At 43.4% G+C, this 13,618-nt stretch overlaps 1 protein-coding gene and 1 long non-coding RNA gene across 4 annotated transcripts in view; one reads left to right on the forward strand and one right to left on the reverse strand.

Moving 5' to 3' along the window:
• TTC27 (tetratricopeptide repeat domain 27) overlaps positions 1-9,491 on the reverse strand; it is a 194,860-nt gene extending 185,369 nt beyond the window's left edge. Inside the window, exons 1-3 of one of the 3 annotated variants that reach the window (XM_003822003.4) lie at positions 9,119-9,491; positions 6,817-6,994; positions 3,501-3,630 (exon numbers count right to left, since the gene is read on the reverse strand). In XM_003822003.4, coding sequence (XP_003822051.2) covers positions 3,501-3,630; positions 6,817-6,994; positions 9,119-9,206 — 396 coding nt within the window. In that variant the 5' untranslated portion in view covers positions 9,207-9,491. The remainder of the gene's footprint in view (positions 1-3,500; positions 3,631-6,816; positions 6,995-9,118) is intronic. The other 2 variants (XM_034952913.3, XM_063594999.1) reach the window with 2 other exon arrangements.
• A 110-nt stretch (positions 9,492-9,601) lies between these two features.
• Positions 9,602-12,677, forward strand: LOC117979121 (uncharacterized). The gene is made up of 4 exons (XR_008624393.2): positions 9,602-9,748; positions 10,780-10,877; positions 11,550-11,667; positions 12,336-12,677. It is a non-coding gene; the product is annotated as an uncharacterized LOC117979121 (long non-coding RNA).
• The last annotated feature ends 941 nt before the right edge of the window (positions 12,678-13,618 follow it).

Here is a 13,618-nt window from a genome sequence, read left to right on the forward strand (position 1 = left end):
AATACAAAAATTAGCCAGGCACGGTGGCGGGCGCCTGTAGTCCCAGCTACTCAGGAGGCTGAGGCAGGAGAATCACTTGAACCTGGGAGGCGGAGGTTGCAGTGAGCTGAGATTGCGCCACTGCACTCTAGCCTGGGCAACAGAGTGAGACTCCGTCTGAAAAAAAAAAAGAAAGAAAAAGAAAAAGAATCCTTCTCCTAATCACTCTGAGACAAGAAATATGTCTGCCTGTTCTACCACAAATTTCAGGTCATTATCTTCTACATGAATCCCTAAATATAAAGAACAAACAAGTAATTTAACAGAGCAACAAATAAAAATTATACAGGGAGACAGCACATGGTATAATATCTGGAGAGCATTACCTGTGACACTCAAGCTAGGTTGTGAGTACAAAGGAGATTTATTATTTAAATTGTGTACATTTCATATGCTCTTTTAAGTGTTGGCAGTAGTTCCAATAAAAAAGTTAAAATCAAAGACTTAGTCAAAGTTTCCTACAACTCCAAATGACCTCCATCAAGTGATTTTTCACTGCTAAAAGAGGCAAGTTCAAAGCATCCTTTTCCCACAAACACTATGCTGTCCTCTCCTCTAAATTCCTGCTCATATGACTGCACCTAGAATGGATATTTTCCTCTTCTCTATCCATTTTCTAACCATCCTTCAGGTTCTAGCTCAAGGTCCACTTCCAACTAAAAGGTCTTCTTTGACAAAATCCAGCTTCCACAAATCTCTTTGTTAATAGCAATATTTCTTATGGTCTGAACTTCTCATGAAACTCATTTCCATATTGTTTTGATTTGCTACCTGAATTTACAGGTGCTTCTACACTAGTATAGAAGAGTACTGGATTTGGAACCAGAAAATGTGGATTCCAATGCCCCAGCTACAGATCTCTGACAAGATTCTTTTACCACTCTGAGCTTCAGTCTTTTCACCTATAGATTACCTCAAATCTGTAAGGACCAAATTGACACAAGAAATGTGAATTAAGGCCAGGCGCAGTGGCTCACACCATAATCCTAACACTTTGGGAGGCCGAAGCGGGTGGATCACCTGAGGTCAGGAGTTTGAGACCACCCTGGCCAACATGGTGAAACCCCGTCTCTACTAAAAATACAAAAATTAGCCGGGCGTGGTGGTGAGCACCTGTAGTCCCAGCTGCTTGGGAGGCTGAGGTGGGAGAATCATTTGAACCCGGGAGGCAGAGACTGCAGTGAGCCGAGATCGCACCACTGCACTCCAGCCTGGGCGACAGAGTGAGACTCCGTCTCAAAACAAAAAAAAAGAAATGCGAATTAAGCACCATTCAAACCACACATCAGTGCTCAGGAGATATTTATGGCTTTGGCTGTTTGGTGGATTTCTAATCTATACTATAGGGCCATAGAAGCCAGAAACTGATTCATACATAATAAGAGAGGGAATGAGATGTTTCATAAGTACATTTCTAGATAACTGAAGCTTATCTCTTTAAGTGCTACAATCATTTAGGGTTTGGGGTTTTTTTACCCCCATTTTGGATGAAAACCTCTGTAGAATATAAGTTATAAATTCCCTTCATAGACATAAGACACAAAACATCTTTTAACCTTTCAGTTATAATTAGGATCAGCATTATGGATTAAAATTACTCTAATGAAGTATATATAGTGACTCACTAAGCTGATATGCAAAGAGTTAATTATTGTGGTTTTCACTTTATGCTTGTTTTTGCACTTCTTCTCTTTCTACCCCCCCATCAAATTATTAACACATATCTCTAATAACTCTATTCCACATTTACTTGCTACACCTAATTCTTTTTCTTTTTTCTTTTTTTGAAACGGAGTCTCACTCTGTCACCCAGGCTGGAGTGGCGTGATCTTGGCTCACTGCAAACTCCGCCTCCCGGGTTCAAGCAATTGTCCTGCCTCAGCCTCCTGAGTAGCTGGGATTACGGGCGTGCACCACCACACCCGGCTAATTTTTGTATTTTTAGTAGAGACGGAGTTTCACCATGTTGGTCAGGCTGGTCTTGAACTCCTGACCTCGTGAACCGCCCGCCTTGGCCTTCCAAAGTGCTGGGATTACAGGCGTGAGCCACTGTGCCCGGCCTACTTGCCACACCTAATTCCGAGAAACCAGGTAACACTAGGTCTGTTTTGCTGCATAAGTTCTGGATACAATTTGGTGATTTTGAACAAAGCTATCAATCACTCAGCTTTTTCCAGGCTGAGTGGTGGATAGCTACGTTCAAAATCACCAAAGTGGCTGGATAAATCAAAGTTCTTACTTTGATTTAAACCATACTTCTTTCGTAGATCATCTCATACTAGCCAGACCCTCTATATAGGAGCTCAAGATTCCTGAGGAACTCAAACTGCAAGCTCTATTGACGACATACTGGCACAGATCAATAATATTATCTTCACAATGGATAATAATCACCATGAAGCAATGCTGTGCCAGAAACTTTAATAAAGTATTTGTAATTTAAAGCCACCCCTGGGAGCAAACCACTCCTGGGAGCCATTCTTAAGTACAGTATCAAAACTTACCTGCAAGCCGGGAATGGTGGCTCACGCCTGTAAACCCAGCACTTTGGGAGGCTGAGGTGGGAGGATCACTTAAGGTCAGGAGTTTGGGACCAGCCTGGCCAACATGGAGAAACCCCACATCTACTAAAAATACAAAAATTAGCCAAGTGTGGTAGCACACGCCTGTAATCCCAGCTACTAGGGAGGCTGAAGCAGAAAAATTGCTTGAACCCATGGGGCAGAGGTTGCAGTGAGCTGATATCGCGCCACTGTACTCCAGCCTGGGTGACAGAGCAAGACTCTGTCTCAAAAAAAATAAATTAATTAATTAGTTAAAAACTTACCTGAAATAAAATTAAACAGATTTCCAGATTTGCTGCTTTGCCATTAAAGATCTTTATGTACAACGCTCACACCTATAATCCTAGCACTTTGGGAGGCTGAGGCAGGCAGACCACTTGAGCCCAGGAGTTTCAGACCAGCCTGGGCAACATGGCAAAACTCCATCTCTACAAAAAAATTAGCTGGACATGTTGGCATGCAACTGTAGTCCCAACTACTTGGGAGGCTGAGGTGGGAAGATCGCCTGAGCCTGAGTAGGTTGAGGGTGCAGTGAGCTGTAATCTAGCCACTGTACAACAGCCTGGATGACTGAGTGAGATACCATCTCAAAAAAAAAAAAATCTTTATGTAACTGAGGTGATACAACCAACTAAACAACTGGTGCAGCTGTCTGTACTTTCATTAAAAAACACAGCTAACACAGCTCCATAAAATGGAGTGTGTATGAAGAGGAGTTTGACAAAGGAACTTCTGGAAATCTGTGAAAATCTGATCAATGAACAAGCATTCTTAATAGTTTTGTGCAAACCATAAAGTCATGTTTCTTTCCTACTATGAGTTCCAGTTTATAAAGACCTGCTTATAAAAAATAAATAACATAATAATAATTACATACAACATTTTCAAGAAGCATACCTCACTGAATTGCTGGAACAAAACAGATGACAAAAAGTCCTGAGGGTGTAAGTCAACAGGGGGCCCCGTCCAGTTGCTCTGAACAAAAAGTTGCAAACTGCTCACACCAAGTAGAAATATCAACTGTTGTCTGCATATAAGAATGGTTAAAGAAATAAATATGAACTACTATCACTGTATAATCTCAAACACACTATTCCATTTCAGTTTTATTAAGAAAATAATATCTATCAACATTTATTGAGACTATCCTAGAGTATTACCAAAAAAAAAAAATTTCTAAAACTTAAAACAATTTAGGTTAGCTAGGCACAGTGGCTCATGCGTGTAATTCCAGCACTTTGGAAGGCCACGGTAGGAGGATCGTTTGAACCCAGGAGTTCAAAACCAGCCTGAGAAACATAGTGAGACCCTGTCTCTACAAAAAATTTAAAAGTTAGCCGGCATGGTGGTACATCCCAGCTACTCAAGAGGCTGATGCATGAGGATTGCTTGCAGCCCAGGAGTTTGAGGCTGTAGTAAGCTTTGATCATAGCACTGTACTCCAGCCTAGATGATAAAGCGAGACCCTGTCTCTCTTAAAAAAAAAAAAAGAAATTAGGTCTACAATATCCAATATTATAGCCACGAGCCAAACATGGTTTAAATTTACATTAGTTAAAATTAATAAAATTTATAATTCAGTTCCTTAGTCATACTTTCCATATTTCAAGTGCTCAATAGTTAAGTGTGGCTAGTGGCTACCATCTGGGCAATGAAGATAGAGAGCACTTCTATCTCCACAGAAAATTATCTTGAACGGCGTTGATTTAGGTTCTGATCAGACATCTATAAGTTTTTCTTGCACTCCCTTTAACAGCTCTGACGTTGCAAGATGTATAGAAAACTGACTTTATACAAAAGAAAAGTGATGATATAAAGTTGTTGCTAATTGTTTACCAATCCCATACCACCAAATGCTAGAACAACAACAACAACAAAACATACAGACATTTTAGTGAAAACTCTATTTTTCAGTCTTGCTGTGATGTGAGACAGGGATAGGCAAACTTTTTCTAAATATGAAATATTTTAGGCTTTGCATATCATGTTTGTTTTTTTCCAACCCTTTAAAAATGTAAAAACCATTAATTCTTAGCCACTTAGTTAGCCTGCCAGCCATAATGTGCCAAACCCTAAATTAGGATCTAAATAGGTACAGACCAACTCTAGCAAATAACAGCCAGGGAATCCTGGAGTTTCATTCTGAAGAGAAAGTATTAGTAATCACTTTTTTCCCCACAGCCCCTAGGCCCTTCCTTAAAAGGAAGAGTCTTTCAGAAAAAGAAAAAAAAAAATCAAACATACAAGCCTATGGTAGCAAAAATATAAAACTCTGGACGCAAAGCAAATAAGCAGCATTAGAGAAAAAAGATAACAAAAGAGCTGGTATGCAATCAGCAGTTTGGAAATTTGGAGAAAACAGCCTTAATAAACTGTCCTAATCAAAAAACAAAATCCATAAGGTGAACTGAAAATACACTTCAACTTTCAAATGTCTGAAAATGAGTCAATTGAAATGTCTCTTTTTAGCTTTATGTGACAAGATAGAAATCTAGTATATCAGTGAATAATGCATTTGTGTGAATGTGTTGTTTTAATGGGTGCCACAAGGCTAGTTGCTATGAGAGTGCACACATATAAGAAAGCAATGAGAATCCAGCCGGGCGGAGTGACTCATGCCTATAATCCCCACACTTAGTGAGGCAGAGGTGAGGATTGCTTGAGCCCAGGAGTTCGAGACCAGCCTGAGCAACATATCAAGACACCATCTCTACAAAAAGGAACTAAAAAAAAAAAAAAAAAAAGAATGATACCAAAGGAACATAACTACCAGTAAACTAAAAAAAATTAAATGGAGGCTGGGCGAAGTGGCTCACGTCTGTAATCCCAGCACTTTGGGAGGCCGAGGTGGGCAGATCACCTGAGGTCAGCAGTTCAAGACCAGCCTGGCCAACATGGTGAAACCCCATCTCTACTAAACATACAAAAAAAAATGAGCCAGGTGTGGCACAGGCCTGTAATCCCAGCTACATGGGAACCTGAGGGAAGAGAATCACTTGAACTTGGGAGGCAGAGGTTGCAGTGAGCCGAGATCACGCCTCTGCACTCCAGCCTGGGCAACAGAGTGATACTCCATCAAAAAAAAAAAAAAGAAAAAAGAAAATGAATAATATTAATTTTCAAAATAAAATTAAAAGCCTGTAGTAGCATTCTTTTCCAAACTCCTTATGAATATGGGTTATGCTTTATTCATCCTCAGAACCTCCACATCTACTACAATAGTTTATTTGTTGAAGGACTAAATGAAGCTATTTCCTAGAAATAATGGTAAAATAAAATTGCATGCATTTATAAGATAATTAAAGCTTGACATGGTTGCCACAGATAGTAGACGAAAGATAGAGGTATCAAATTTATAACAGTGAAATATAAGCCACTGAAAAGCTTAGGTTTCCCTGCTGTGTAACTATCTGCTATACTTAACCCTATAAAATTACACAAACTTTAATGGAAGAAGGTAAACCAAGGGCTTCCTTACAAAAACATTAAGTTCTCTGAGCTCTATAAAGATAATAATCTAAAACATAATAAATAGTTACAAATTAGCACTCAGCTATGCAGAAATAACAAGATTGAAAGTATGTTTTTTGTTTTTTGGGTTTTTTTTTGAGACAGAGTCTCGCTCTGTCACCCAGGCTAGAGTGCAATGGCAGGATATTGGCTCACTACAACCTCCACCTCCCAGGTTCAAGCGATTCTTCGGCCTCAGCCTCCCTAGCAGCTGGGATTACAGGCGCACGCCACCATGCCCAGCTAATTTTTGTATTTTTGTATAGATGGGGTTTCACCATGTTTGCCAGGCTGGTCTTAAAACTCCTGACCTCATGTGATCCGCCCGCCTCAGCCTCTGAAAGCACTGGGACTACAGGCGTGAGGCACTGCACCCAGCCTGAAAGTATGTTTTTAAGTTAAAGGAAATAAGGTCTGAAGTTTTGCCGGTGGGTAAAGCCGACCAGACCTAAGTATTTGCAGTTAACACCAAAATATGTGCCAGTCTCATATATGAAACCATTTTATACTGCACCACTTTACTTCTTCATTCTGGATGGACTTCTGGATGAGAGTTTTTACATAGATTACTTGGTACATCATGAGTCTTGAGTAAAATATAAGGCAAGGTTTCTCAACTGCTAAAATCAGGGCCTTACCCTGTCAAGGTGCTATTATATGTATTCGCTCTGTTCCTCTATGAAAATTTCAAATAAAATTCTACCTTTCCGTTGTGTCCAAATCTGTTGAGTAATCCAGGAATGTTACTACCTGCTTCTCCAGGTAGCTATCAATCTTTTCTTCAGCGGTTGTTGTTGAATTAAAAATATTTTGAGTCATTGAATTTAAGAATATGGCTTCATAGTTCCCTTCCAGCAGCAATTGTAGGAAAGATCCACTCTCTGTAATATAAAAAATTAGTGCGGTAATCCAAAAAAAATTATTTTTCATACCGTAAAGGATAACACTATTAGGTAAATCTACCATTTTAGTGTGCAAAAACAATCTATAGACTTAGAATGATTACTGTATGTCAGTCACAAGGCACTCAGTAAATCTCCATCATTCTACAAACATTCTCTCTCCTAGAATTAGCAGCTCACTCATACTGACTATGAGCCCCAAAGTGGAAGTCAGCCCCAGAAATAATATTCCTCATTAATAGGTATTTAGTCTTTTGCTGGGAAATTCACAAAGATTCCTACTGACAATACAAAAGTTTCCTTAGTCAAGGTTCTAAAACTTTTCACAATCTGGCTCTTTCTACCTCCATTATTTTCTCTTCTTGAAAAGTCACTCCAAGAGCGCTGGTTTACTCATTGTTTCCCTAATGTCCCATGCGTATTCCTGCCTCCACACTTTGCACTTGTGATATCGCCTGTTGAACTCTTCTCCACTTGTTAGTCTTACCCGTTAATCCAAAATCAGCTCAAGTCTAACTTCTTCTAGGAAAGTTTTCCAGGCCACCAAACTTCAAACTTCCTGTCACTGGAAGCACCTACTGTGTCACACAAGTGCCCACACACACACACATACACACAGAGTACTTACACACTACACTGTTCATTATTACTCTTTTGGGTCCAGCCTAAATCCCACAACCAGATGTGCCAGTGCATGTGCCTTTTAACTCTTTATCTCTCTGGTAAATATTCATTGCTCACAAGAATTAATCTTTGCCTCCTAGGCTGGGCGCGGTGGCTCATGCCTGTAATCCCAGCACTTTGGGAGGCCGAGGTGGGTGGATCACGACGTCAGGAGATCGAGACCATCCTGGCTAACACGGTGAAACCCCGTCTCTACTAAAAATGCAAAAAAAAAAATTAGCTGGTCGTGGTGGCAGGCGCCTTTAGTCCCAGCTACTCGGGAGGCTGAGGCAGGAGAATGGCGTGAACCCGGGAGGTGGAGCTTGCAGTTCGCGCCACTGCACTCCAGCCTAGGCGACAGAGCGAGACTCTGTCTCAAAAAAATAAAAAAATAAATCTTTGCCGCCTAGGCCGTGCATGGTGGCTCATGGCTGTAATCCCAGCACTTTGGGAGGCCGAGGCGGGTGGATCACCTGAGGTCAGGAGTTCCAGACCAGCCTGACCAACATGATGAAAGCCGTCTCTACTAAAAACACAAAATTAGCCGGGCATGGTGGTGCATGCCTGTAGTCCCAGCTACATTGGAGGCTGAGGCAGGAGAATCGCTTGAACCGGGGAAGCGGAGGTTGCAGTGAGCCGAGATGGCACCACTGCACTCCAGCCAGAGCAACAAGAGGGAGACTCCATCCCTCCAAAAAAACAACTTTGCTGCCTCATTTTAGCTCCTCTGCTTACCAACAGTGTGACCTTAAATAAATTACTTAACCAGACCCGGGCGCGGTGGCTCAGGCCTGTAATCCCAGCACTTTGGGAGGCTGAGGCAGGCGAATCATCTGAGGTCAGGAGTTCCAGACCAGCTAGGCCAACATGGTGAAACCTCGACTCTACTAAAAATACACAATTAGCCGGGCGTGGTGGCGCGCGCCTGTAATCCCAGCTACCCTGGAGGCTGAGGCAGGAGAATCACTTGAACCCGGGAGGCGGAGGTTGCAGCGAGCCGAGATCGCGCCATTGCACTCCAGCCTGGGCAAAATGCAAAACTCCGTCTCAAAAAATAAATAAATACATACATACATACATACATAAAATAAAATTACTTAACCAAACTGTATTTACAGGTCTTCACCGCAAAGTGGGATTAAAAATTGAATCTACCTTAAGTATCTAATATAAGCATTAAATGACTGAGTACATGTTAAGGGCTTAGAAAAATAACTGACATTGCCATTGTTATTATTACTGAACCTGGGCGGTAAGAAGTTTTGGGCAAAGAAAGTGAGGACCACGCCCACCATGTCAAAGACTCAACGACCCAAAGCCTCAAGGAATCAGCTAGATTGTGTTAGGGAAAAATGAAGGGAGGGATGAGAATCAGTCGCTGCCATCCCTTTTCCTCACAGTTCCCACGATAGCCTAAGGCCCGGTAGGTGCGCCTCTCACCTGAACCGACGACCCCCTCCTGTTTCCATTGCTGCTGCTCAGCCTCAGTGGGGAATCCCCTCAGAATTGCCAGCTCCGGGGTCCACATCACCCCAGACACCGCTGCAGCCAAAACAGGCTCCCACGAGAGCCACACGGGAGTCAACAAAAGAAAGTGAAAACAGGAGAGTCCAAAGGCGCTGAAATCTAGTGGCGACAGTTACCGTAAATACACCTGCGGCCCTAGAATTCCATGTGCGGATACTACCACAAGGAGGCGGCCATAACAGCAGCGCGGGGCACCCTGGGAAAAACACGCACGCTCTCTGGTTTGGCTTCCGCCTAGGAGAAGAACCCGAGCTTGAGTAAGGAGCCTGTGGGGTGGTTATGCCCCACCCCGGGGCGGGCAATAGGCGGAGTTGAGGGCGCGGTCGCGCTCAGCCCCGCCCCCAATGGGACCGCTTCCAAGAACTGTGAACATGGAAGTGAGTGTGGCTCCCACCGAGGGCTAGGATTCAAATGCAACTCAAAACGGACGTCTTGGCCAAAGCAGTTTGATTAGAAGGGCTAGAGTTGTGATTCTTAAACCATTTTGGGTCAGAACGCTCTTGACAACCCGATGAAAACCACAGTCCTTCGCGCAGAGTGCAGGTGGGCCCTTGCTCTCAGCATAAGGGTACCCTCTCAGGGAATCACAGACCCTCTGACGTGGAGTCGGTGAAGCCCCAGGTTGGAACCCCGTCAGCATAGCATAGGTCTTTCGGCGAATGAGCGTGTAAGGAAAGGATCTGGTTTTGACACTGCTCTACATGAATCATGGCCGGGTGGGAAATCTGCCCCTGCCGCTGGTGCAGGGAAGTTTTTGGAACACTGTCGGAACGCTGTAGAAGAGTGATCCCAGGGGTGATCACAAAGAAATTGCAAGGAGACAAACCAGCCTCCGCTGGTACCTTATTTGCACTTCTTTGAATCTTCCTAGCAGCACTCCAAAGAAACAGTTAGAGGGCGGGCGCGGTAGCTCACGCCTGTAATCTCAGCACTTTGGGAGGATGAAGCGGATGGATCACCAGAGGTCAGGAGTTCGAGACCAGCCAGGCCAATATGGTGAAACCCGTCTCTACTAAAAATACAAAAATTAGCCGGACGTAGTGGGGCACCCCTGTAAACCCAGCTACTCGGGACGGTGAGGCGGGGGAATTGCTTGAACCCGGGAGGCGGAGGTTTCAGTGAGCTGAGATGGTGCCACTGCACTCCAGCCTGGGCAATAGGAAAGAGGGAGGGAGGGAGGGAAGAAAGAAGGAAGGGAGGGAGGGAGGGAGGGAGGGAGGGAAGGAGGGAAGGAAAACAGGACTATGGCTTTGTCGCATTGGCTTGACACCTGTACTGAGATATGTCATGTAAGAGCCAGGAGAAAACTGCAGGGTAACTCCGACCACAAGAGCAAAAGCTCTCTGAAAAGAGGCTGACCCGGTACCCAGCTCCAAGGAAGAAGCTAAATAAATGTTAATTCACTTTCTTACTCAGTAAAGAGCCACTCCAGAATGTGAAGGGAGAGGAACTCAGCTCAGCTCATCAGCCATTGCCATCAGATACCAAAGGAAGCCGGACCTGACTGTGATTGGAGAAGAGCGGATGCCCTAAAATGTCCTCCCATTGAGAAGTAATTAAAAACTATTTTTCAGGCCGGGCGCAGTGGCTCACGCCTGTAATCTCAGCACTTTGGGAGGCAGAGGCGGGCGGATCATGAGGTCAGGAGATGGAGACCATCCTGCCTAACAAGGTGAAACCCCATCTCTACTAAAAATATTTTTTAAAAAAATTAGCCGGTCGTAGTGGCGGGCGCCTGTAGTCCCAGCTGCTCAGGAGGCTGCCGCAGGAGAATGGCCTGAACCCAGGAGGCGGAGGTCACAGTGAGCCAAGATCGCGCCACTGCACTCCAGCCTGGGCAGCAGAGCGAGACTCCGTCTCAAAAACACAAACAAAAAAACCCCCACTATTTTTCTAGAAAATGATACTTGACCAGGTTGTCTGTTCATTTCCTTAAGTATAAAAGCCAGCACTGTCTAAACTAATTTGATAATTGTTAAAGATGAATGTCTGTAAAAACACACTGGCCGCTCTGCCAAAGCTCCTCACCTGTTTGTAGCACCCCGTTAATCCACATAGTAAACTTGCAACTTTCAGTTAAATTCAAGGTTGGTTTGTTTTAAATGTGGTATGCTAGATGATGATGGTGACTGAAGTCTGCCTAATCACCCTTCAAGCAAAGTGAATTCCAGTAATAAAGTAGGTGGGGAATATGGTCTCGATTAAAAATATGTACATAGTGAGTGGAAATTGAGCAGGCAATGAGATATCTACTGTAGGATTCAGTATAGAATGCCTTGGCTGACGAGTCTATTGGGATCCTGTATGTCACTATCTAAAAGTCTTTTTTTCTTGGGCTGGTCAGATTTCTCCAAAAGACTCTTTAAATCTCCTACCCGGAAGGTGAGGCTCTGGCTGCCACAGTTCCAGGGCCCAGTGGAGATAGAAAGCCAGAAGTCTCCATATTCAAGACTAAGAATGAGGTAAGTGAGAGATACTTTTAACAGAATTTAGGACTATCCTTGGCTTATTTTATGCCTCTAATCCATATTGTTTCCTTTCTCGTCTCTTATGTCAAGTAGTTCCCAACCTATTACAAAATCTCATCTTCTCTAAACTAGTGATTCTAGCTAAATGTTTATAGTAATGTTTGGTCTACAGTAAAAAATAAATACAATTATAACACCTCTATTTTGAAATACGGTGTGACAAGAAAACAAGGTTTTGCATCGTTTCTTCCAAAAGGAGAAAAAATAGGAAGGAGGATGGCTGGAGATGTAAATTCAACAAGTATTGCAAGAGGCTAGGAGACTGGAGAAAATAATGGTGCCATGGGAGCATCAGAGGGGTCAAGGAGGACCAGATCAGAGTTTGGTTGCACTGACTAGAAGGAAGCACAGGGCAAGGACTGGCTCACTCTCTGAAGGAAAGCGGTGGTTGCAGGGCCATTGTTCCGAGGGACACAGGGTTTGGAAAGAGCAGGTGACCAACGGTGTCAGAAGAAGGAAGAATTGTTATGTCAGGAGAAGGCTTCTGGAGAATATGGGTCTTGGGAGACCAGATTTTAAGCTTCATACAACAATTTTATAAAAAGCATTATTCAGGCAAAATTGGCATAAAGTGCACATATTTTAACTGTACAATTTGTTAGGTTTTATTTTAGGTATGTACCCATGAACCATCACCACAATCAAGACGGTGAACACATCCATCACTCCTCAAAGTTTCCTTGTTCCTCTTTATAATCCGGCCCTCTTGCCATCCCCATCCTCTACACCCCAAGCAACCACTGATCTGCTGTCACTATTGATGAGTTTGCATTTTCTAGATTTATATAATGGAATCATACACCATATACTTTTTTTCTGGCTTCTTTCACTTAGCATAATTATTTTGATATTCTTATATACTACGTATCAATGTTCATTTAAAAAATATAACTGAAGAGTATGTATTGTATGAATACATCACAATATGTTTATTTATTCATCTGTGGAGGGATGTTGAAGTTGTTTCTGGTTTTTGGCTACTTCAAATAAAGCTGCCACAAACATTTGCAAACACTGTTAAAAATTATTATTAAATGTGAGCTCTGTTAATGAATATGAAAGGAGATGGAAGGGTCATGAAATGCTATTCGCAATCCTGACTTCCTTATGCTTGAGCTAATGACAAATCCAGCCTCTCTTTCACCACTTAAAAAGATAGGAGACAGAATTAGTTCAAACACATGGCTGGGTGTGGTGGCTCACTTCTGTAATCCCAGCACTTTGTGAGGCCAAGGCGGGCGGATCACCTGAGGTCAGAAGTTTGAGACCAGCCTGGCCAAGATGGTGAAACCCAGTCTCTAATAAAAAAATTAGCTGCACGTGATGGCACACGCCTGTAATCCCAGCTACTAGGGAGGCTGAGGTGGGAGGATTGCTTGAACCCGGGAGGTGGAGGTTGCAATGAGCCGAGATTGCACCACTGCACTCCAGCCTGGGTGACACAGCAAGACCCAGCTGGGTGTGGTGGTGCACACCTATAATCCCAGCTACTCGGGAGGGAGGCTCAGGCATGAGAATCACTTGAAGCCGGGAGGCAGGGGTTGCAGTGAGCTGAAATCATGCCACTGCACTCCAGCCTGGGCGACAGAGCCAAGACTCTGTCTCAGAAAAAAAAAGTTTTACATCTTAAGTCCCATAGGTGCTAACAGATACTAACAGAAGAGGGGAACTATTGTTTGAGTATACTGAGGGCTGGGCGCGGTGGCTCACACCTGTAATCCCAGCACTTCAGGAGGCCGGGACGGGCGGATCACGAGGTCAGGAGATGGAGACCATCCTGGTTAACATGGTGAAACCCCACCTCTATTAAAAATACAAAAAAGTAGCCGGGCGTGGTGGTGGGTGCCTGTAGTCCCAGCTACTTGGGAGGCTGAGGCAGAAGAAT

The sequence above is a fragment of the Pan paniscus genome, chromosome 12 (genome assembly GCF_029289425.2).
Source record: "Pan paniscus chromosome 12, NHGRI_mPanPan1-v2.0_pri, whole genome shotgun sequence".
In the NCBI taxonomy this organism is placed as follows: domain Eukaryota; kingdom Metazoa; phylum Chordata; class Mammalia; order Primates; family Hominidae; genus Pan; species Pan paniscus.